Below are 26068 nucleotides of genomic sequence, written 5' to 3'. Positions count from 1 at the left end.
TCTGTTAGTGATGAACAAACTCAAAATCAACAAAAACTGGTCCCAGCTCGTTCTAATATCAGATAAATCACATCTGTCCCATATGAGTGTTTATTCTTACTGCTCCTTAGACTCAGTCCTCAGTGGGATGATCTGAAACTGTGCTAATAGAATCTATTACAATGCAGCCAGCTCTTCACGATTTGGCAGCCCTTTTTGAGTCCAGAGTGCAACAACTTCATTTAGCCTTAGCAGAAATATAGAAGTCCTAAAATCTAGTTAAGAACATCACTTCCAGAGGGAAATGTTAAATTAAGCTCACCTTCTAATAGCTACAAGGGCACTGGTGGGCACTGGTCCAGCTACTGGTGGCCCTTTTATTTGCAGATTCCTTCTTCAGAACAAATTACATGTGAAATTTGAGAGAAGTTTTAAATGGGTTTACATACACAAAGTCAGCAAAGAAACTTATACAAGCGAGATATGTGGCTTAAATCACTTAAGAAATAGTATTCACAAATCTATTTTCTCAAGTGAAGACATCTTTCTCTTTGTCTCTGAGGAACTTTAATTCATCTCATTGCTCTTGAATTTTCACTAGCAGTCAAGTGGCAAGCTGCCAAGTAACTCACAGTTGGCTGGAAGCATGGTCACCTACAAGCTAATTGATGCCACAGAACTTCCCTCCAGGATGCCATCTGGGTTGCATTCAATATTCTTACTGGATTCAGAACTCCATCCCTCTAAACTTGAAAGCTGCTTCTCTTGACCAAATGCCAACTTGCTGATTTTGTTTGCAAGCACACACATTTAACTAAACAGCAATACCAAGCTCCTGTTCCACTCTTTTGACCATTTATTGACTGCACTATTCTACAAAAATAAAGACAAACCACTTCCCCATCTCACAAGTGGGAAAATTGGGAAAATGAGAGCTGAAGGAGGCTGTCAATGAACACTTAGAAAGGGATTTTATACCAAGTCCCTGCTCCTGCCTGATCAGGCACAGTTTAATACAGCTAGGTACCCTGCTCTCAATGCATATGCTCAATGGTTATAATGAGACTTCTCGTTTTCATTTTTAAAAATAGGGCATTTACAGAATAACCTTGGTATTACTTTTGGGGTCTATCTGCCCCACTAACAATCAGACAGGTAGAGTAGGCATTTTTACTTTCCTATTTCTACTTATTGCAGCAATGAAGCACCTTCCTGACATGCAGTTGCACCCTCCATGTCTCTGCATTGACAGCAGGAGTTTCCTGCATGCAGGCAATTCCATGGAAAATAGCAATAATAAATCAATGCAAACATGAAGACTCCAATCACACAGGCTGACACTACAAGCTCTCTGCACAGGGAGGCACTTTTCCAGTGGAGACCTGAGGACAGAACTGTCCAAAGCACCCAAATGACCCTCCAGCAGGCCTGGCCCTTGCCTGCCTGTTCCCCCTGAAAACTTTCACTGGAATGGCCTTTATGAGCAAAGATATTTGCAAGAGCAGTACAGATTTACTCTACAGCCACCTGCCTAGAAATTCTTTGTAATAGAATAGCTTTGGCAGGACTGAGTCACGATTACCTGCTCTTCATCTAGAGGAGAGACAGCATGCTGGAAAACTCCAAGGCAGTTTATTTGACTGTAATTAGTCAGACATAATGCTGTTGGAACAAAAGGCCAACCTGGCAAAAGCTCATTGAAGCAAAGCTCCATCAAGTTCATATACTTCTAAACAAGTGCACAGCAGTGATAGAGATGGAGAGTGTCTACTCACATTTGACAATTCTTCCTGCCCATTTTTTGCAGTCAAACAAAAGAATCTGGAAGTGTTATAGTACTTATATATTACAGGAAGTACCTATTATATTACAAATACACTGGAAGTGTTTAGTACCTATATATTACAGGCAAATCCTGTTAATGTCACCTGAGAAAGGATACTGAAAAAGCAGGATGAAAGTTGCATTACTGACGTAACAGAATTAAAGCGGTTTACACTGACTCACGAAATACCCACAGAGCAACAATAAACTCACTTTGAACTCACCAAGAGTTCCGCTGTGCAATCTAATAGCCTGCAGCTTAGCAGGAAAAACCACCTCTCCAAATGGCTCAGGGTTGGAGTTTTCTTGCTTTGCTTTTTTTGTCAGTTGAATATATTGCACGATATCTAAACCAGAACATGAACATCAAGTTTTTTCATAAGCAAGTGGACTAAAACAATAATATTGAGACTTTCCAAGCTACCTTCAGCCATGGATACAATATTATCAGGCAGGGCAAGGAGCTTTAATCGGGAATACTCAACCCAGGCAGTAGTTCCATTTTGTGGGACTGAGGAACACCACTCATATTCCTTGGGTCTATTCCTGCTGTGACAGATAACACTGCAAACTATGAGCCAAGCCTGGAGAAATTTTAGTTGCTGTGCTGTTCAGGGCAGGGCGAGCACCAGAGGCACTGGCAAAGTCAAAGCCACTGTGAGGATTTTCCTGCCACAAGCAGATTCTCGATAAAATTTAAATATCATGTTAACCTTGTGATCACCTGCACTTCTAGAATTCCTGTGTGAAAGTTCAGACCTACACACTGAACCTGTACCACACTGAGAGCTCTGGGTATTTCTGCTCCAGAAAGAAGAGACACCTGAAGTTTAGCCCAGGAAGAACTTGCTTTAGCCAACCATCCACTGGAGCAAGCTTGGCCCCTTCTACCAAAGAGCAGAGCTGCAAATGCAGACTAAGCAGCCTAAGAGAGTAATTTTATACCATCCAAACTGAAAGAAAGATCATTATAAAACTAGGGGTATCACAGACTAAAATATGCCTGCAATTGATCACTCCTTCAGCAGGACACTGGGAAACACAAGCAAAAGTAGTACTGGAGACAGACTGAATGGTCAATAAAATACGGATGGTTTCTATTTTCATGGCTTGCCAGTGGCAAGTCCTCACACAACATTGTAGCTGGGGGATGCATGAAATCAGGAATGGAATGAAGCTGTACTTTCACCCCTAAAACAGAATTAGAGAGCAGTTAATCCTCACTTGGAACAAAACAGTGGTCCAAGGCCAGAACTTGTATTGCAGCTCCACAATGATGCTCTATGCACTTCTGGAGGCTAAAAGAAAGACAGGGTAATACCCTGGTGAAAACTGCTGCAGAAAACAGTTTGTGAACACCACAGGCCTGAAGCCATTGATTTTTGAGTTTGCAAAGCTTTCTTATTGTCAGTTGTGACTGTAACTATGAAGGAACAAAGATCCCTTGAAATATCACTTCAAACTCATGTTTTATCCAGCATATTCCCATGCCAACACTGTTCCCCTCACCATTATTTCACAGGCTCACCTCAGGAGATAAAATGTACCTGAGGTGAGCTCTGCCTGGCTGGTGAGGGTGGCCCTGTGGAGAAGCCCTGGCCAGCTCAGCTATGTGGGCATAGCCCTGTGCTCAGCAAAGCCAGCCAGGGCTCTTCTCTCGGCAGGACCCTGTGGACCACACAAATCCATCTCCTTTCAGCCCTTCTGGGCCCACAGCAGCTTTTCCAGCTAAGAGACATCAATCTCAACAGAACTACACCAGCAGGGAGAGGGGTCAGGTCTGTGCTCTGAAGCTACAGGGCCAAGTTTTGTCAGCAATCTAAAATAACCAATCAGCATTTCCTCAGAGATTTTTGCAGCAGCAAGATCAGGCTGAGCCCTCACATAGACAAGATGTTTTCTCTCTTCAGCTTTCACCATCAGAGAATGGTGCTGTCCACAGATTAAAGTAATAAGGAACCCCCAAGAAACATTGCAATTAATTAGAACGGAACACGCAGCAAATATCTTCCCCAAATCCCAAGACACTCATCATTTAACATTTTGGATTCTAACAGTATGAGTGAAATGAGATCCTCCATCTTCCACTTCATATCCTAAGAAATATAGGATATATTCGACTTCATATCCACTTCATATCATAAGAAATATAACTCTCTCACACACAGAGTCCTAATAGGTATGAATCATCTCCTTCCCATCTACTGACGAGAATTTATCCAGCATAAGACAGTGAAATCTCCAAAGTGCTGTAAAAATCTCTGCTATTATAAAAGCAGAGGAAAAAACCCAACACAATGGCAGATAATCCCAACTGATTACTGTAGAAAAGTGACATTTACACATGCCCTTTTTCTATGCAAAAGGTCAAGCTGATGCACCAAAACGCTTCATCTACAGGAAATTCACCCCCAGCCATCTCCAGAAAAGGTGATACACTCTCAGGTGTACTACAGTCACAAAAAACAGCCATAAATTAAATTAAGGGAATTCCAGTTTGTTGTTCTAGATCTCACCAGGTTTGTTTATTCCTCTCAGAAAACCTAATCCCACATGATTTCAGTAGAAACAAGTAGCAGGGAGAGAACCCTTTTCAAAAACAACACAGCAAGATTCTGCCCTAAACCCCTTGCTGAATATGTTTCTAATGCCACATTCAAACTCACACTCCCCCACAGGAAGAAAAAAACACTTTTGTAGGAAGGGGGTAATTAGGTCCTGTACTTGGCTGCCTTCCTCCCCCTCGGTGGTTTTCACTGTCAGAGAAGCATCTTTTTTGCATTCTAAAATTAACCCTGTGATATGATGATGAAGCCTGCACAACATAGCTCAGAAAAGGAACCAGTAAGCAACAACGGTCACTGCTCAACCCTTATTATTGTGGACAACTCACTGACAGCTATCCAGCCTGCTTGGAAAAGGAAAGAAAGCAGTCTTCTAAAAGGATATTTTTGTTTCAGGTTTTCTTGAAACACTCCTCCAATGCGCTGAGCAGGCAGGGATGAAGCTGCCAGGGCAAGAGCCCCTAAGCCGTAATCCCCAGCACAACCCTGACTCTTGCTGCAGAAATGCAGCATTTCCCATGGTGCTGAATATCTCAGTCCTGACCTTGAAAGCTGGAGGATCAAAACTGTTCAGGGACAGGCATGGCTTTTGCTCTGTGAACACACATCTCTCGGGGCACTGCTTACCAGTGCACCTCACAGTGCCCAACAGCCCTGAACTGGAATCAACAGGAGGCAGGTGTGGAACTCCACATCAGCTCTGGAATCTCTAACACTTGTCACCCTGGCAGCCTCAACCTGCATTTCAGTCCCAAAGTGTAAAAATACTGTAAATTAAGTAATTAGATCTGGGCAAAGTGAACTTAGCAGCTTCTTGCCAGCTGAAGTACAGCATTTGTGCAGGAATTATTAATCCTTTCCACGAGCATTAGCACAAATAAAGGCTTGCAATACTGACGAGGTTGCGTGCATAATCGAATGTGAAGAAATGCCTGCTGCTCTCAGCTAAGCTTTGCAGAGTCCCCTGCGAAGCCTGAGCGAGGGAAGGTGTTAACAAAGGCTTTGTGCATTGCTGTTGAGGATGGGCACTTTGTGAAACACAGCCATGAGAATTAATGGCCAAACTCATGGGGAAAGACTGGAAGAAGAGAAAGGCAATAAGACACTGTGTGCAAGCCTGGGAAAGGTTCCATATTGCTCAGGCATGTGCTTGCCCACAACCATGGAGAAAAATTAAGTACATTATTTATCATTTCCCTCTAGAAAAGGGTGCCCCAGGATTTCTCCCCTGCTCTACACTCACTCTCTTTGAAGTGCCAGGCCACAATTAGAGACCCTGCAGTCAAGAACTGGACAGATATGATTCTTTTCAACACCTGTCAATGCAGCTCCTTAATCCTAATTTAACTTCAGGGATCAACAGGCACTGGCACCTTGGGCAAATACACATAACACATTAATTTATTAAAAAATAGGACAGATTTCTGTGTTAAAAGAGCTCTTGTGAAAAGGAAGGACAGAAATCATCCAGCAAAGAGTTTGAAGTAAATTTCAACACATCAATGTGATCCTGGCAGAGATTGGTCCAGAGGTTCCCTTTGAAACTCCTTATTTACCACCTGCCAAAGAGCAGTTCCCATATAGGGTTACCCCTCCTAAATCAGGTACCGAGCCCAGCTTGTGCAAACTTCAGAGTTGCACAATCTAAACTGTATCTTTGCTGTTTTACACGAGAAAGGAAGAAGGAAAAGAGTTGTAAAATAAACAATAAAAAATTAAGCTCCCTCAGTTATCTTTGTTCCTTTCAGAAAATGATACGTTACTAATAATTTATGGAGGAATGGGTACACAGGTTCAGTAGTTCACACTCAGATAACAGCACGGTGTGGGCAGGAGGTGAAGGAGGCTTGAATGGAATTTAGAACGGGAAGAGCCTCTCTAGCAAACTACAAGTCTGTGGTGTGCAGTCTCACAACAGGCACTTTTGGCCAGATGAAGAAATGGCTGCAGTGATGTCTGTCTGTACACAGGCTATGCTTCAGGATATGTTGGAATGTACAAAAACAAAACACAAAATTTGTGTTTCATTTTGGAACACAAAAATATTATGCTCCTCCTCAAACACCTGTATTTTCTGTGTCCAATACTAAATACAAGAAGTGAGACATTTGGAGCATTTCTTGCACTTGGCCAACACTAAAATTTTGAAAAAGTGAGTTGTCTCAACACTGGGGTTTTTCCTGAATATTTTACAAACTGTATATGACAAAAGTAAAGGCTAAATCCTTGAGCAGCCATTTAATCCAAGGAACACGATTATCTGTGTAAAACAACGTGATAATGGACCTGAAAAAAAGAAACTGGGGGCTTTCTTCATGAGTCACTAATGTCCACAATGAGTTGCTAAATCACTCTACAGCCTTGGGCAGAGGGCAACTTCCCAAGCATCGATTTTCATATCCCTAATATTTAGCCCACTTTTATGGGAAGATTAATAGAAAGCTGAACTGCTAAGCAGCCATGGGATGACAAATGTGTAATGAGCATAACACAACCACACAAACAAGAATAGGAGCTCTGAGTTACAGAGGCAGGAGGTGTATTTCTTGGCCTATATCAGTCAGCACTGACATTTGCTATCAAAGAAACTGGGCCATTTCTCTGTTTATAAGTAGCTCTATAGATCAAATATGACTCAGGATGAAAAGTCTACAGGAACAGTTGTAAGTTTACATCCAAAATTCTTATTCTCAGTGCAAGCATATTCACTACTCCTGCTGGAGCTGATTTTTATGGTCTTAACTACTCCCTGGATCTCACAGAGTGCATCATATCTGGATGGAACACATCCAGTAAATCTAGCAATGTTTACTGATATACAATCATTGCTCAAACAGCAAGCCAAGCAGCTGGTATCTATCGTAGGAGACTCATGCAACACATTTGGAAAGATACCTACAACCTTACTCACCTAGATCAACAAAAACAGAAAAAAGCCACCAAAGAAATGAATCACATTAACTTCATACATGGAAAGCAAAGACAGATAGAAAACCTCAACTGGGTGATGCACAGCAGGACAGAGACTTGGGATCAAACAAAAAGTTTAATTCACCCCTTGAAATGAAGCAAAGTATCACCTCAGTGTACATCATACCACACATTACATATCAAGGAAGGCAGAATGAAAAAAAGTATAGAACAAGGCCAATTAAAATAAAATACAAAGTTAAAACCTGGAACTGGAGCAGTTATCTAAATGAGGTGTGCTCTGCAAATCTAATAACTCTTTACTATGTAAAGAGTTTATTGTCAGTTGTACACACCAGTTTCTTCAACAATTATTTTAATTGATAAATCTATGCTATATGCTACATGTAAAGGAAAAGAAGTCTTCACCAATGTGACATTTCAAATTTAACCAAAATAAAGACAAGATTTGCACCTATTACTATGAATTTTAAACACAATCTTTCACCGCTTTCACTACTTTGCAAGTAAAAGAAATGACACCCACAGAAGATACAGAAACAAAGCTAGAACTCAAGAAAAAGATAAAGAAACTTACAGCAGGCAAAATTCTCACTCAGGGTGGACAAAATTCTGCAACACTAATGAATTAGATTTTAAATAATATATCTATCTTTAAAAAGTAATCACAACAGCACAGAGATTAGTTGCCAAAAAGAGCCCTTCTGGTTCTGCAAGTACAGGACTGTGCTCCTGCTGCCATGGAAACTGAGTCCCTCACTGCTCTGGTCCTGGTACAGTGCCACACATGCTCTCAAGCATTTAATAAATATTAATAATGCATTAAATAATATTGAAGTATGAGAAACAGAACATCTAAGAAAAAAAATTGGCAATAAAACTCACTTTACGTGGCTGCAGCCCAAAGGCTTGTAAGCCTTGCTCCAAGCCAGCTATAAATCCTGTTCTCTCCTAGTTTCTAACACTTGCTCTTGGCATTAAGTGTAAGGTTAGACTGACTGCCAGGCCTTAGCTTAGGCTGAAAATAACCAGGAAACCTGGAGGAAAAACTGAAACCCTTCCACTTGTCCAACAGGTACCTCTGCAAGGAGCAGTTGTGGGTACTGAGCACTGGACTGGTAGGTAGGAGGCCTCATTTCTGTTTTCTTGGCTTGGCTGCTGACCCTTGCACAGCTGAGTCACTCTGGAGCAGAAGAGCTCTAACACCATTTATTCACCTCTTCATGAGGAAAAAGGCACAGGGCTGCCAGATCTGCCACAGCTCTGGGAAGAAAAGTCACGGGCCTTGCCAGGAACAGAAGCACAGTCTACCAGGGCATCATTACTATGGCAAGAAACAGGATGTCTCACCCTGAGAGACCATCAGTGACAGAGCTCACAACCCTGATTTAAAATTTTCTGGCTTCTTGCACGTTAAAATCTGGCTTTTGAAAATATTTCGGTGTGCAAGGGTTTAGTTTTATTTTTCAACTAGCTTACAACTTCTAAAGTCTAATCAGGATTTTATCACTTGCATTTCAGACAGAATTTTTCACAGAGTAGAAAATCTGCATTTAATTTTATTACAGGGCCTTTTACCCTCCCTTGTGGGTATCTAAATATTAATAATTTTAATGGAAAATAGAGAGTTAGAAAAACTACACTCAGCTTCTCCAACACTTCCTGCACATGCACCATAAAAAAGTGAGGATTTCCCTTTGGATGGAAGCAGCTGTCTGCCCTGGGAGCAGAGCACACCAGAGCAGGCAGACTCCTTTTCTTCCAGGGACATGCTACTGCACAAGACAACAAGCAGCAGCCCAAATCTTCATCTCCACCACCCAAACACAACTTACTGATTTGTATTCCTGGGCAAAGGAAAAAAAAGAAAGAACAATGGACATCTTACAGCATTTTAAAAGGCAGACACAGAAAAGCAGAACCGAGTAACAGCATGCCTTGGGAACATCTTTGAAATTACCAGGGAAAAGCTACAAGAAAATGGGAAAGCTGTAGAGAAGAAAAGGACACAGTAAAAGGACCAGAAGAACTTCATGCCAAATCAATTCTACCACAAATGCATCTGTAACACATCATCAGTCTCTGAGGCACACCAAAGACATGGTAGATTTGTCAGTGAATTCAAAAAGCTGATGGTATTGAAAAGGCCAGCAGAAACAAAAGCTGGGTGTCTGCTGTATTAGAAACAGCTGAGGGAATCAATAATGGTTAGACATTTTCAGGTGTAACAGAGTGTTTAATGGTCCTTTAGGTGGACAATGGAATCAAGAAAACTTATTATTTCTAGCACTGGCAATCTCTAAGTGTAGGTGTATCAAATAAATGTGTTCACCAACACATTACACTTGGTTTCTCTGGTCTCATAATTGCAATTTGAATAAGCTTCTGAACATTTTCATTAATATTAAATGATCCTAAGTATCTTCCACTCTTAACATCAATCAGTCAGAAATCACATTTCTAACCTCTGCTAAGCCTGGGTCTAGAACACTGCACACACCAGAGAACTGGTCTGCATTGACTTTTCATGGAATCACAGAATGGTTTGGGTTGGAAGGAACTCTAAAGACCATTAGTTCCAAACCCCCTGCCATGGGCAGGGACACTTTTCCTTAGACCAGGCTGCTCAGAGTCCCAGACAGCCTGGCCTTGAACACTGCCAGGGATGGGGCAGCCACAGCTTCTTTATCTTTATACATTAAAATGCTCTGGATAAAGTTTACCTACCTTGGCTCAAAATGTAGAATATGCTTCTATCATCTGAAATGACAGCTCTGACCTCTCTGATAAACAAACCAAGTCATGTTGGTTTTAACTGCACTTTCATAAATTCCTTCTTGAACTTAATCATTATATTCACTCTTCCCATTCTCCTTGACCTCAGGAAAGCTTTTCAGCCCACAGCTCATTCCTGTAATTGTAGCTAGAGCAACTCTTGTGCCTTCTTGCTGTAGAGCAGCAGCACTGCATAAAACCAAGTTCACTTCCCTCCGTAACCATAATGTCCCCCGTGGCTCTCCCACATACTCCAGTTCTCTCTTCTGCCTTTTCAGTGGTCCTGTCTCAGTTCTCTCTTTCTTTCCTAGACCATGAGCAGGAGTGATAGAAAATCACCACCTTCTGGAAAGCAATCTGCATCTAGACAGCGTCATAAATAAAATTGCATAAATAAAACTGCTCAATAAAATGTGGCAGGAAATAGGGAAATGGAGAAGGGCATGTGACTTTCTACATAAATGTTGTAGCAGGTTGCACTAACAGGGAAGATAATCCGGCCACCAAAAACATGCAGGTTAGTTTTTTCAGAGTAGACAACAAGAATATAATGAAAAATTAAGATAAATGAATAAAAACATTCACTGTGGAACACAAGTCAGTAAATTGGTTTGAGCCTAAGCTGGACATGAGTCCAGTGCAGACCAGGACAAGCAGGCAGCAGCCACACAGAAAAGCAAGCAAGTCCTGCCTGTCAACACCAGTCTTCCTAGAGCTTCCAGTTTTGGGATAAGCATGCAAGCTGGCCACACAACACAGTTAAAATGTCACTGACACAATCAAGAGGATATGACCGTGCATAAGTCAAGGAACCCTAAAACTGTGTGGTGATGTGCACAGGATCTCCAGGGGGGCAGGCAGCAATCACTGTGTCACTTGGTCACTCCCCAAAATCTGCAAGCCTGGCACACCATTACACTCCTGCACTTCAAAGCCACCCAAACCACACTTAACTCTGCACAGGATCCAGAATTCAGTTTTCAAATAGGCTTTTTGATATGTTTTTACTCCCAAATTCCAGCTCTAGTGAAACCTAAACTGAAAAGCATAGAGACCATGAGGCTGCCTCCTGAGCTTCCACGCAGGCAGCAGGAGTCAAACTCAGCAGACTCTCTGTACAAAGCCAGTGGAAGAACAGGAGTCCTCCTTCCTGCCAGTTGCAAAGAAAATTGTCTCAGCTACACAGCCACCAGGCAGGCAAGGGCTGAGGTAGGGGAGGTTTGCTGATGCCACATGTTTAACCCTGCATTCTGGACACATGGGAACAGTTTTTGAAACAATAACTCCCTTCAGACTGCATCTCATACCTGAGGCAGCCTCAGCCCTGTCTATAAAATATCCCTATGAGCAGTCCTCACCAGCAAGCAACACTACAGAAAGGATACCAGTGCTAAGGTGGAAAATGGAGCTTTAAACAAGAAATAGTAATTCTGCATTTGGCTGTGTCCCCCTGCAGGCAGGTATTACAAAGCTGAAATGATCCTTCAGCTTCTGCTTAATTCTAGGAAACCGGTTAAGCTACTGATTGCTTTTTGCAACTATACTCTTTGCCACATTTAGTGTTTATTCAACAGTGAAACATTTAAGCAGAGGTCCTCCAGTCTCTTTCACACACACTCACATCTGGGTTAAGATAAATCATACTTACATCATAAAAATAAAATCAAACAGCTATCAAAGTGAGAGCTCCTATTTTGCATCAAATATATTGCGTCTGGCAGCTGTTTGCAAGGTCTTCCTTGTTTTCTGTTGGCTACAGTGGCAAGCAGGAATAAACTTGTAAAGCTGGGGGGAAAGCCTCCAAGAGCCACTCCCTCTTCAGAACAGCATTCTAGGATTTTCCCTTCTGGGTGACGTGTCAGACAGCAGCAGCACCCTGGACACACAGCACACACATCCCTAGTCTGACCGGGCTTTGCAGCCTCCACCTTTCCTGAAGGAGACACAGAAAAAAAGTCAGTATCCCACATTTTGAGTACCTCAGCAAAGAATGTTTTTGCTAAAATACTGTGCCTCAGAAAATGGACATTTTTCCCACTATAAAAGTAGCTTTTTTATAATGCTGCTGCTGTACAATTACGAAAAATGTCTCAGTGACTGTGCATCTGCAAGCATTGTCTGAAATAAGCTTGTAAGAGTCTTTCCAGTGTTCCCGAAGAGGAAAACGTATCACAGGGAAGGACTAAAATGCATCTACAGAAATCATGTTCAGAACTGCCCTGGGGCCCTGTCCTCATCGTATGGACCATGTTTAGTGCAGATTGTGGCATTGCCAGCTCTAACGTGTGACAGGGATTTTATTTTTCCAGGCCTACACCGACTGGACTGAGTGCAAGCAAATCCTTTTGTATAGAGCAGAACAAACAGTTTTAGGACAGGTTTAAACTCTGCAATAGGTATCCAAGATTTCTAATTCCAGGGTTTACAACTTGATTTCCCCAGCAATCTAAACAATGTAACTTCCACTGTTTTTCACTCTGGAGTTTAGTTTCCTTTCCACAGATACATTTTAAGGAACATAACTACTCCCTTTTTATTTTCCTTTCCTCAAAATGATATAACTTCTGAAAACATGACAGCAAAAAGGCATCTTCATATTTAGGCAATCTGTTTACTGCTTTATTTTTATATATTTCTACAATGCACACAAATTAGTGTCTCCTCCTTCTCTCTTGTTAACACTTCACAAGTCATGTGCCTACACAAAAACGAGCACCATCTCCTCCCTTCCTGGCAGCCTCCTTGGCTACCCTTCTTTTGCTAGCTCAGAAACCCTGTCCTGGATAAACTTAATACACCTTAAAAACTAGTGCTGCCTTCAGGTCCAATGTTTGCTATATTAACTCACACATCAGTCCTATGATAGATAAGTTGAACTACCAGCCACAACAGAAAAGGATTACTCAGTGGAAAGCAAATGCCAAGGATGCAATACACTTTGATTACTGAAACATTCTCCTTAGAATCCAAAACATTATGCCAGCAAATCATGGGGGCACAAACGATGGCGAGAAACGGGGACAGACATGAGACAGAACACAAAGGGGACATAAACAGAAACAAACAAATAAAAATTCAGTGTTGTGCAAAGATGATTTCTAGTAGGAAGCCCATAGAGTCCTGCCAAAAAAAAAAAAATCACCTCTTTCCAACTATTTAAGATACTCTTGGTTACAAAATTTCCCAGTGTATTAGACCGTCTACCACAAGGAATTGGTTTCACAAACCAATTCTTCACATAGATAAAGATCATCCTGTCTCTTCACAAAGGGAGAATATACACAAGCAGCAATGAGCTATTACAAATATATTATCAGCTCTAGGAAAAAGAATCATCAAGTAATTACAAAGGTTATCAGGGTCCTTATCAGTACTCACTGCCAGCAGGCTACCTGCATATTCATTTCCTTCTCCATCACCACTCTGGCATGCTGAGTTTTCCAGAATAGTTTCTTCTATTGCATATGTTCATAGAATAGTTTTTAAATACATATCTGTTTATTACAGCAGTGATAACAGAGGCGGTATCTAGAAGCGAAAACATGGAACGTATTTTTTCACCCAGTGAGTAGAACTCCAAACATTCCATATGCTGAAAAAGCAGTATGCACTTTCAAAATAAAACAGTGTTCAGAACAATTTAAGTGAGAAAAACGTGCATGACAAATGTAATTTTTGTCTTTCAGCCTGCTTGATGAAGCAACTGCAAAGTCTCTCTATATATGAACTAAATTAACAGTCCATGAGCAATTTCTGTAGTCTGATTCCCAATCAATAATAAATGCCAAATTCAGATTAAAGTGAAGAACATATTTTACCACCCCCAAACCCAACAACTATAAAACCACTCTGAAATAAACCTAAATCAGATGCAATAAGCATTCTAATACAGCACAATCCACACTGAGCTGATGTTCAACAGCATGTTGTTCTATACGCTCTCGCTCCTGACACAATGCTCAGAGGGCTGATCATAAGGAAAAGAAGAAAATAAAAAAGCAGCCCAGATACTGAAGCCCTCACTCATGCAGGGCAAGAGCTCAGGACACAAACCTACTCTTCAGTGTTGAGTGCAGGGTCCAGAATCCTTTCAAGATGCTCCTCCAACCACAATCCCAACCTCTCCAAAAAGCAGCTCCAAAAGCACTGCCCACAGGTCACCTGCAGCTCAGTGAGCCTTTGTACCACAGTGCACAGAGGTTTTAAATAGAAGGCTTCAAGAACACCACTATATACCTTCTCAGAGATTCCCAGTGCTTCCACAGATTAGTGTCTCTCTTGGGAAACAGAGACACTTCTGAGAAAACTTTCCCAATTATGGATACACAAGAGTCCATGGTAATTCTCAGTCACCCCCAGCTTCCCCGAGTTTTCTGCAATTTGAAACATTCCACATCTAAGTTGCCTCTAATAGTGCCATTATAATTCCTGCAAAAGCCATTTCTATATCTCAATTAATGCTGCTAACTCTTCAGAGCATAAAAAAGAAGTCACACATAAAACCAGTCAAGACCCCTGAATAACCAGAAAGAACAACCAGAAAGAAATATTATGGTGTGTTCACAGGGAATGTCTTCTTATAATTTAAGGGTTTGGGAATGCCTGCTCTCCTTAAACTAATCTACATAGACTTCACTCTGAGTATCACCTGACACAGACTTACAGGTGAAAATGTTAACAGGGAAATCACATATGGATAAACACATAACCAGTGACCTTTCTTTTCCTGATGTATTCACTGGGTCTGTGAGCTTTGAAGCATTCACTCACTGAATGCACATTCAGTGCCTATTATTCTACAGAGATAATTCAAGAGATGTGGTACTTGCTACAATATTTGCAATTTTAAACTCCAAATTACAGACAGTTCTCTTCAAGATTTAGGCTCTGTAATTTCTTTTACAGATACTTCTTACACTCCATGGCTGAGACAAATTCTCCCAGGCTATCAGAAGCTGTAAGCAAAGTAACAGCCAAGTTGCAACAGCACAACCCTACAAAGTACCCAGAGTTTATGAGTTTCCACTGATACGCACCAGGGCCACACCACAGGAGAAGGAACGAGTGCCATTTTCTCAGGATTGGAAGTATAGATCTTGCTCTCTCTTCCCTTACACTATGAAGTAATTAGTGTTACATGGCTGATACTGCCAAGCCAAGCAGTGCTACTTGTTTATCTGCCTTGTCACCCTGACTGCAAACATATTTAAACACAAGATCCGCACCCACCCCACATCTTGTAGGATGATTATGAGTAAGCAACATTTCACATGAGCACCTGTCACTCGCCCTAAGCACAGGCTCTTCCGGGGTTTTAACATCTCTCCCAACTGCCCCGAGGACACAAACTGCGCTGTTCCTTTTTGGAGCCCTGCGCAGAGACGTTGCTGGAGGCGAGGGGACTGACAGAGGGAGGGCAGGGAGCTGCCAGGGGACGGCAGCCGCCGGACTCGCGCTGCCGCAGGCGCTCCGGGTGTCCCGTCCCGGCCGGGCCGGGCGAGCCGGCAGCGAGGAGCCGCTGCCCCGCGGCGCCGCGTCACGGATCTGCTGCTCCCGGCAGCCAATCGGCGCCGCGGCCGGAGACGGCGCGACTTCATTCATTCATAAAAAAGAGGCGCAGCGCAGCTGGGAAGCGCGCCCTTCCCGGCACCCCCGCCCCGTGCGGGGCACGGATACTCACGGCAATCCGCCTCGTCACTGTTATCCGAGCAGTCGTCGTCCTCGTCGCATTTCCAGATGGCGGGGATGCACCGCTCGTTCCGGCACTGGAACTGGTTCTCCTCGCACTCCTTGACGGCGCCTGCGAGACACGGGGCCGCGCCTGGGTCAGTGGGGCGCGCTCCCACGGCCGGGCGGCGGGGGCATCCCGGGGCCGCCCGGCCCGGCCCGGCCGCGGACAACCCGGGCAAGGCGCCGGGAGCCGCCGCCGGCCGAGTGGGGGCTGCGGCTGGGCTCGCCAGGGCACAGCGGCTCGGTGCGGGGCCGAGACCGGGCTCGCCAGGGCACAGCGGCTCGGTGCGGGGCTGAGGGAGATGCGCCTCCGCGGGAGCACGGCGACGATCCCGAAGCTGCTTTGTGCAGGGATAAAAGGGGCCATTCCCGTGCTTCCCCGCATTGTTTTAAAGGCGGAGGGAAAAGGAGCCTGGGAATAGAAGACGGTTAAACCCGAAACACAACAGACAAAGAAAAATTATAAAGCGCAGTGATGCTGGGACCTCCTGCGCATCCGTTGCCGGGGCAAAACGCACCGACACCTGGGGACGCGGGGCCGAAAAGGCACCGGCGCCGTCCCGGGAAAAGGGACCTGACCCAACTAAAGTTGAGGGGGGGGGGGAGAAGGGAGCAAATCTGCTTTGCAGACTCGGTGCCGCGCTGCTCTGATGAGGCACAAATCCCCTCTGAAAGGGATTAAAGGTGGCAGCTCCTGTCACCAAGCTCTCGGGCTGCATTCGCCCGCTGAAGAGCGTGCCCGGCCCCGGCAGGTCGCAACCCCCGAGCGTGCCCGGCCCTCCGCAGGTCCCAAGCCCCGCGGAGGGCACCGGGGCGAGCGGCCATCCGCGGCCACACATCCCGGGTGCCAGTGCCGGCACGACGCTCGTTCCCTCCCCGGCAGCGCTGAGGCCGGGGGACCCCGGCGCTGAGGGAGAGCGGCCGTACCGCGCCGGACCCACCTTTGCCGAGGTGCAGCTTGAGCAGCAGCAGCTGGAGGAGCAGCAGCCGGGCGAGCGCTGGCCGGCACATGGTGCTCGCTCCCTCCCTCGGTGGCAGCGCGGCGTGTGCGGGGTGCGCGCAGCCGGCGCGCCGCTCGCTGCCCGCCCCGTGCCGACTGCGGCCGGCGCCGCCCCCGCCCCGCCGCGCCGCCGCCGTGACGCGCCCCGCTGGGCGGGCCCCGCTCGGCTCGGCCCCGGAGAGCGCGGCCGCTGCCGGCATCCCGCCTCCCGGAGGAGCGCCGGAGGGACACCTGCGGGACGCCTCCCCCGGCAGCCCGCGGCCACCAAAAGGAAGCCCCGCAGATGGCACGGCCGCGCGCCGCCAGGCCGGGCTGGTCACCCTGGAGCTCTCGCTGCGATAGGCGGGCCTGGGCCCTGCTGGGTCAGGCCTTCAGGTCCTGATCCTCCCTCGGTGGGCCCTGTTACAGTGACAGCCTCATTCATGATCTTAATTTTATTAAGCCAATTAAACACGCGGGCTCCTTTAAATGGCCTCGAGTCACAAACTGTGTGCTCTCCTCATTACTTCAGATCTCCCACTGAGGAGTTTCATTATGACCGTACTGATGTGGTCATCTCCACTTAATTGTATTAAAATTAGTGAAACAAGGACCAAATATGCTAAAGGTGGGCACCTCTCTTCGTAGGGACTGCTTACCCTTTCTACTGCCTAAGCACATGCGGTCTGATCAGTAATAACAAATGGTTTCCAAGCTATCGGGGGCCTGATTTATCACTCCATTTGCACGGTGCAGATGAGAAAGCAGTTCACTGTCTTTAATTAACATCGCAACCTTTTTCATACAGTCAGGATTAACAGTATTCCAGTAATCGTATTATGAGAAAATACTTTTCAAGAGTAACTTGAATCTATCATCACAACAGAATTAACATGATTATATGTGGAGTGTCATTAAAAAAAATTAAATTGAGCACTAATTTTACATAAAGCAATGTAACAAAGCTTTTCCGTTTCAAAGCCTGAAATACCATTGACTTAAGAACTGGGCTGCCATTTCAAAGTGTACCTGTGTCTTTAACAAAAATTTTGCAAGTCATTAGTCAGCAGTGTCACTAATGCGTTTGAATCCTGTGAAGAGAAGAGCTAATCATTGAGCTATTCCACTGGCAGCTTATAGAGTATTAACAATTTATTCAAGCCTGTTTGAACAATTTTCAGCATGAGAAATGTAGCACATATTTGTGTTGGCTGCATCAATATGATAGATTACAATAATTGCTTAAAGCAAATGAGGTATTTATAATACATTAGGTCAAATTTCTCTTTTTTAAATGTGTCAAAACACAGATTAATAAAGCTACTATAATTCATCACCTCATTCTTCTCTTTTGTAAGTTAGTTTATTAGTTTAAATTGGAAGTGGCTCCAAAGGCAATAATGAAGCTATCTGGTACAAAACAGGTGTGAGTGTGCAGAGCATCAGTCACAGCAATGATCTGCTCTGATTCCTGCTGGAATTTTGTTTCATTAAAAAAAACAACCAAACAGGTGTTTTGGCCTGAATGCCTCTCATAGGAAACAACACTAATGAGATTTTTTGGAGTGAACTTCTCTGGTGACACCTGAGCAGCAGCAATTTCAAGAGCCTTCACTAACTAGCCATTGTAGGGGCTACTGGTAGCCTAGTACCATCTTGTGGACATATGTGTCTCTGAGGAATTGCAGAGGCAAGAAGGAAACTGGAGGTGCTATGGGAGAAATAGATTGGGCAAAGGAAGGCATTTGGTATGAAAGAGAAATGAAATATAATTTCATCCATCATGTTCCAGTAGTTAAGACTGTTCATTTACCTTTTCATTTACCTTTGTGGTTTATTGCTTCTAGTTGGTCACGCACCACTGCACATTAAGCAACAAATCACAGATCAGACACCCACTAACAGAGCAAGGGGGTACATCAAAACAGTGAAATGTTATTTCTAAAGAGCTCCATCAACCAGCTCTCTGTTGTCATCCATACAATTCCTTTCATATATTTTACACATTATTTTTATAGCTCAATTTTTTTCTTAACACAGAACCCAGGCCTTGTTTCCATATTTACATTTTTCAATGATTGGTCCCTTAGATCCATATATTTCTCATGCTAACTGCAGCTTATACATCAGAGCAGTCTCTTGTCAGGATTCTCATCAGAGAAGTCTCTTGTCAGGATGAATAACTGACCCCCTGCACCCTGGATTTTCTGCAGGCTTGTATTTATACACCACGTTCTTTACTCCCCCAGGTGTGCAGCTCTGCACCCTCCCAATCACACAGTGGGAATTGAATCATTCAAAAGCATGTGAAAAGTGATGCACCAAACTTATTTTAGTGGAAGTTTCTGTGGTATGTCCAGCTTTTGCCCACTGTATGTACACTTTTCCTGGTTGTGCAGAATACCACTGCACAGGTTCAGATCAGGAGTCCACCTTGAGCAATGTGCTCCAGGCATTCCCGCCTGGTGTGCAATGTTATGTGCAATGCCCAGGAGCATTTCAGTGTCCACATGGCAGCCAAGAGGCCACAGAGTTGCTGTGCAAGATGAGGTGACCCAATGCCATCCACCCTGATTTAGAGAAAGGCACCAGATTTCACCTAATTTAACACTGGGAGCCTGGGTGTGATGGTGCCAAGTCAGAGCAGAGTCCCGGCTTTTTTACTCGCACTCACAGTCAGGAATGTCAAGAAGCTGAGCACTTCCCCTGTCCTGTGACCACTACTGGAGAGCAGCCCCCAGTGAAGAGAGCTCTCAGGAATGGAACAATGACAGGTGCTTCATTAATTTATCAACAAAATCTTTGCTAAATGCAAAAAAAGTACAATGACAGACTGTGAGGGAAGAGAAACAAGAGGAAAACTGGCAAACTCTTCAAGCCATAAGGACCAGGTTGCTGAGATATTGCTACTGCCCCCTCATCTCCCTTTTCCTCAAAACAATTTAATATCTTTCTACAATATATTTCTTTCTTCTTTCAAATGGACATTTAAAAAACTGTTCTCCTCTATTTGTATAATAACCTTTGAAAATATGCCTGTCCATTAGGCTGACTTTTTCAGTCTTGTCTTTCAACTAGACAATCCTTCAATCCTGTCACACTTTTAGATATGCTAATGTAATATGTTTTGCAAAAAGATATTTAAATTAAACCTTTTAACTAAAGTTAGCTGAACCAATGCACTAGCGACCACATCCCTTAAACTGCCAGCTGTTGTGCTAGTGCCCACAATACTATTTACATTTTTAAGTAACATTTTCTTGCCAAAATCACTGTGAGTTCTCAGCTATATGTAGTATTGTATATTACATTTAAAACTAAAATTTATTTTCTGCTGCTTCTACTGAGGCATAAAACAAACCACAAGCCGACCAGAGCATAAATACAGGTTCGTTTCTGATCAAGACTTGTCCTTCAGATTCTTACACAGCTCCTGTTTTTTACCTGCTGTGTTCAAAACAACCAACAGTTTTCACAGCCTTCCTTTCTACTTTTGGGATTCACAAACCTACTTTTGTTTGTACATTGTTTAATAATCTGCTTTGAAATGTTTTACTTAGTGTATTTATCTGTTAAGATGCTTTAGTCTTTTGCTTTTGGTGAATTTCTTCAAAATCTGCCCATTTTAAACTGCACAGAAAAGTTTCTTCTACTTTTCCTCTTTTCATAGTTTCCCTAGACTGATTTCCAATTTTCCCAGTCTTAATTTCCTTAAATCCTTCCACTCCTGTCCAGGTGGCTGTAGGAATTTTCCTTAACTCATGCATTTAACCACATTCATCAATGGTCATTAACATTTTACCCTCCAGCCCTGTGGCCATTCTCATCTGTCTCTTTGCAAGGGCACTTAAATGACAGCTGATTTTACTTTTCATTTGCACAAATCCCTTTTTGCTTGAGTGAAAGCAAGTTAGGGCCCTTAATTCTTTAGTTTGTTTTTTTTTCTTTTTTTTTCCAATTCATATTTTTATTTGTATCTGACTAAATGGTGTCTCTTTGATCTCCTTTTTCTATGCTTTTATTTTTGGAACTTTCATTGTTTAAAAATGCTTTGTTCAATGTCTTCTATAATCTCCTTTGTTTCTTGGCTTAATTTTATTCTCTTTTAACTTCAACTTCTTTACAGAGAACTCCAATCCCCTAAGTCAGCTGTTTGCTGGTTTGCTTTTCATATTTCTAACTTAAATCTATGCTCTGTACTTTTTGCCTGTTGGATGCACCTTCCCTTTTCACATTTTAGGAAACTTTCACAGCCATCATCACTTTTCTTTTGCTTGTTTCATGTCTAAAAGGTCAGTTTAAGCACCTTAGCATGCTCCAGGTTTTCTAATGATATACTTATTTTTAGTTAGCTCATGGCCTAGCAAAGAAAGGAGGACACAATCAGATTTAAACCAAACTACAAACCCCATCAGTTTGTCATCCAAGAATTGTCTTTCCTGCAAGCCAGAATCTCTCACTTCCACAGCCATAATTATTCTTTGTCCTAAAACCCACTGCTCCTTTATTCAAGCATATGTAGCAGTATGATATAGCACTGCCACACTGCTGGCCAAATAAAATCTCAGGGGCACTTCTTGTCCAGGTGTGAGACTGCAGCATTTGGTGACCAAAGCTTCCACTGAAATGTAAAACGCAACAACCACATTTACACACAGATAACGGTCCCTACCTCACACCCATGGATTACTGTCTTCAGAGCAATTCCAAATTACAACCACTCCCTTAAATTTTACATATAACTGCAGCCCTGCAATCCAGGTTAGTCCTCTTTAACTAGCAGCTCCTGGTTTTCCTCAGCAAACCAACTGCAGCATCACCCAGCATCCTGCAGCACTACCCTGGCAGCTGGGAAGAGCTCCCTGGGAACAGCTGCCTGCAGAGCCCTGCCCCATCACACCACTTTCCCAGTGTGGCATCAAACCCATCTCCTTCCACTTCATGCTCTCGTTCCTGCCTCTCTATAGCAATTCTTTCAAGGGAGTATGGGGAAGGTAAGAGATGCTTTGAAGTCTGTTGGTAAAGTTTTTATTCGGCTAGAGAGAAGTTAACACAGAACTGCCATTCTTTCCCACGCCAAGGTTGAACACCCTGCCACAGCAGTATCCCTAGACAATGGATCTCTGAGTGCAACCAAACCACCTCTATAGGGACCTTTCCCATTAATTTTAACGAGTATAAGAATCAAGGTACCAAAGAAGAAAAAAAGTGAGGATTAGGTGTCTGGCACCTAATTTTGCATGCCAGAGGAGCACTGCTATAGAGTGCTCTGCTCTTTGCTGTTGTACAGTGACTAATCACTGTGAAAGCTGACAAAAATGCAGACTTGAGGCCACAGTTCCTAACAAGTACAGTGGGATTTTTTCAAGAGGTCTCACTTCAAACTGTTCATCCTATTACTACTAACAAAGGAATCGTGAATTGGAGCAAAACTGAAGTTGACAGTGTCTCGTGTAGCTCTACAGTGACCATATACCAGTGCTGTAAAGCAGATTAGTACCACAGGCTGCTGTTTGCTCCGTGGCTCCCAAAGGGCTTAGACACAAACAGGGAAAAACTAGGAGCAGCACCAAGACTGGATAAGATTTTTTTCATGTTAAAATAATCCTGCTAGCAAGATGCTTGCTCTGTTTTTCTCCCACACCTTATATGCTCAGGCTCCAGTGTTGCAAAGTGGTGTTTTGTGTGTGAATAGCAGAAGAGGAGGTAAGGTCTGGTTCTGTGAGGTGCCAAAGTCCCTCAGCTCCCAGCAGCCCTCTGGAAAGCTCTAAGCATCTTGAAGGCTCACAGACAAATTATTTTAGCATTAATTACAACATCAATGAGAAAATAATACCCAAATGGGAATTTAGGATGATGTCTGTGTGGAATGTTTCTCATTATTTTGGTATGGATTCTGTATGACAGCAGAACACTTTAAAACCCATCTTGCTTTCAAGCTCGTGCTGGATCTATTGCCTTCGTGCTAAAGCAGCAGGCACAGTCTGTCATCCAATTTGTGAATTCTCTTAGCTGCTTGACAAGGATGTCTTTCTTTATGAAGGAATATGAACCCAATACTTGTTTCCCTTTTTAAAGTGAAAACTCATTAAAAGCAAATTTTTCAAGGTTGGATTTGGAATGGGTTTTTTCCTTGCTTTCTCTTTCCATTCACTAGCTTGTATTTAATAATCTTTTTAAACTATCCCATTAAATATTGCCATCTCATCACTTTCAGTTCTTGAATGATGAGAAAATAAATGGAGATTTGAGCATTACCAAAAGATATGAGTTTGGTTAGAGGGAAATTATTTGTTTTTCAGAGTGGATAAAAATCAAACTAGCTTTTAAAATCCCCCCAAAAAGAGGAAGGGAGAAGGGAAAGAAAAGGGAAACACTAGAAGATCTCTTTTCAGGATAGAAGAATAATCCAATTATCATCTTGCAAATGTGGGCCCAGTTTCAAATATGTCTTCACTTTCCATGGTGATTTGCTTAGTCAATGCTAATATTCTTCTGGCAGTCTCTATGTATAGCTTCACTAGAGACACTGGAATCATGCAATGCAGCCTTAGTCCCATATGTTTGAGAAGAATCATCAGTGCAACTGAGTTGTGAAAAACTGGTTTCATTGAAGCTGAGAAACCTTTTCTCACAAATGTCAGGACAGAGCTCAGGCCATGTGTAGAATCCATGTGTGTGTGAGTTACAGACGTAACTCCAGTACTCCCAGAGCCACAGCTCTTTTCAACAAAGTTTCAGAAAACATGTCTTTTCAGATTCCCTGCCTGTTACACCAAGTTGAAACAACAGCAGTTGATGGATCAGTCCCTGTGGCATTTTGTCATATCACATAAAGCATATAGTGATAGATGCACTTCAGAATAACATGTCCTAGAGATGAATTTCTAGAGGCATAAACCAGCTCTCCTTTTACCCTTTCTAGTACACCCTTCAAAATGTTGCCCCATCCCCAATTCTTTCACCAAAGGCAAAGGTTTCTCTCAGATCCACAGATGTTAAGTTCTAACCAGATAGATCAAGATAGAAAGGTTACAAGCATATACATACTTGTAGTCTAAACTAACCTACCAATGCAGCTGGTCCTGGATTTGCTGCCTTCTTGGGCTCCAGCCCTGCCTTCTCCTGTGGCTGTGGTGAAGCCCAGTAGTGATACATTGGTAGGTCTGCTCAGCTCCTGTCAAAATCACAGTTTGAACTTCCACAAGCACTTTCCACAGCACTTCAAAGCACTGTGATTTTTCCTTGTGAGACTCCTGCTCATATCACAGAATATCCTGAGCTGGAAGGGACCTACAAGGATCATTGAGTCCAACTCTGAAGTGAATGGCCCATATAGAGATCCACCCCATGACCTTGGCATTATCAGCACCCTGCTCTGACCAGCCGAGCTAACCTATTGTCTCCAAAAGACCTCTTCTACCTTTAACTTTCACTTTAGAAAGCTGAAATAGGTCCAAACTAATCTCAGAACTCCTATTTTTTTTTAAAGTAACTTCTCTGTTGCAATTCAAGCTGTGACAGTAGTAGGACTGCTGGATACTTGTTGCCCACTGGTTTTGGTACTTGCACAGGAGCCCACAATGCCCAGGAGAGCAACACCAGGCCAACACAAAGCAGTGGAAGAAAGCTCTGAAGGGCTGCAGGCAATGTCACAGCCCTGCACAGCTACAAGTTCCTTTCCCCTGGAAATTATAAATTCTGTGGCCAGATTGGGTTAAGGAAGCTGATTTAGAGGGCTAGGACTCAAATCATGGGCACATTCACCTGCTAAGGGCACAGGCCTCAAGCACTAACAGGGGCTCCCAAACACCACGAGAAGTTGGTGTAGTTTGCCTGAAACTTGATTTGGGAACTAGATCGTTTCTCTTACCATCACAAAGCAAGCACTGGAGAAATTCAGATATTCCCACCCAGATGTTTGAGATCTGTTTTGATTTAATACTAACCAACCATGTGGGCCCCAAAAACGTGGCGTAGTATTTTGTATCTCATAATTCAGTGTAGAGTAACACCTGCTTTCAGTCCAAAAGTGAAACTTCTATTCAGCAAATTACCCAGCCACCACAAAGGCACAGAGGGAAGTAAAGACCATGTCCCTTTGTACAGGTTCACAATCTTATCTTTGCCTTGCCAAAACAAAATCAATAGAACAAAACACCAAGGTTTGGGCCTTTCATTAATCATTTGACACCCAAAGTCTATAAATTCATTTCCCCATTTCATTCCTTTATTTATCCTGCTGCTCTGAAAGTCTTGAAAGGACAATGAAAATTGGCCTGACTCTGGCTCTCCCAGTCAAATAAAGCTGGCATGGACATGGAGTTACACTCAGCCACCCACCCACACAATTTTAGCTTCCCAGCCATCAAAGTACAATCAAAACTGCATTTTCCTGACTGTCAGTTTCTCCATACATTTTTTAGAACACAGATGTAATAGGTTTTACAGGGAGTCCCTTTGATTTGTGCCAGCCTTGCACATTCTCATTCTACCCCTAATCTCTCCTTTGTGGCACACGGGCTTGGAGCGGTGGGCATGGATCCCAGCGGACACTGATTACCATCCAAATTCCCTTTTGGAAATGATCCCATCTGGCAACTGCAGAACCCAAGGCTTTGACCCTCAGCCATTGTTCTTCTGCAAAATGAGCAGATTCAACTTTATTGCAGATTAAACATTTGCTGTATTTTATGTTTAAAGCTAATTCCAAATTCTATGACAAAACACAGGAGCTTTCTCTGCTGACCCTCCTGTAGGGTTTTTTATTTTAGGGATGAATAAAAATTAAGCAGTCCAAATAATTATTTTTTTTCAGGATGCATACAAAGAATTGTTCCCCAAGCTTAAATTTTGCATGTCAAGTTTCATCTGGGAGCAGATTCATTTTTACAGCTCAGTTATCAGCTGTGCAAACAGCCTATTATTCATGTTCATCTAGGGTCTGACAGCATTATTGGCCTCTCAAAAATTTGCCAGGCCAGGAAAATTTATGCAGGAGAGAGGGAAGAAAAATGAGGCAGGGCTGAACAGTCCCATGAAAGACAATCAACAACCTTGTAGCTGTTACCCACAAGCTGAGGGCAGTGCAGGAATCTCCTGTTGCACACTCCCCACAGCGAGGTGTGTGTGGGATCCTCAGGGAGCCCTGCCCTGTGACCCCTCTGTCCCCATCTGTGCCGCACGTGCAGGATGCAGATGGTTGGGTGGCTCTGTAATCCACTGCAGAGGTGACAAGAGGTGGTTCATGGGCCATGGCACTGCCTGGCAACGATGGAGTGTGCAA

General features: G+C 43.4%; 1 protein-coding gene across 1 annotated transcript in view; it reads right to left on the bottom strand.

The window, feature by feature from the left end:
* The window catches only part of LRP8 (LDL receptor related protein 8), a 171621-nt gene extending 154803 nt beyond the window's left edge, over window positions 1–16818 (bottom strand). The window contains exons 1-2 of the mRNA XM_053950707.1: window positions 16745–16818; window positions 15754–15873 (exon numbers count right to left, since the gene is read on the bottom strand). Coding sequence (XP_053806682.1) covers window positions 15754–15873; window positions 16745–16814 — 190 coding nt within the window. The 5' untranslated portion in view covers window positions 16815–16818. The remainder of the gene's footprint in view (window positions 1–15753; window positions 15874–16744) is intronic.
* Between the last annotated feature and the right edge of the window lie 9250 nt (window positions 16819–26068).

This window comes from Vidua chalybeata, chromosome 9 (genome assembly GCF_026979565.1).
Source record: "Vidua chalybeata isolate OUT-0048 chromosome 9, bVidCha1 merged haplotype, whole genome shotgun sequence".
Taxonomy (NCBI): Eukaryota; Metazoa; Chordata; class Aves; order Passeriformes; family Viduidae; genus Vidua; species Vidua chalybeata.
Note: the sequence above shows the minus strand (reverse complement) of the source record. Positions and strands in the feature narration are given on the sequence as shown.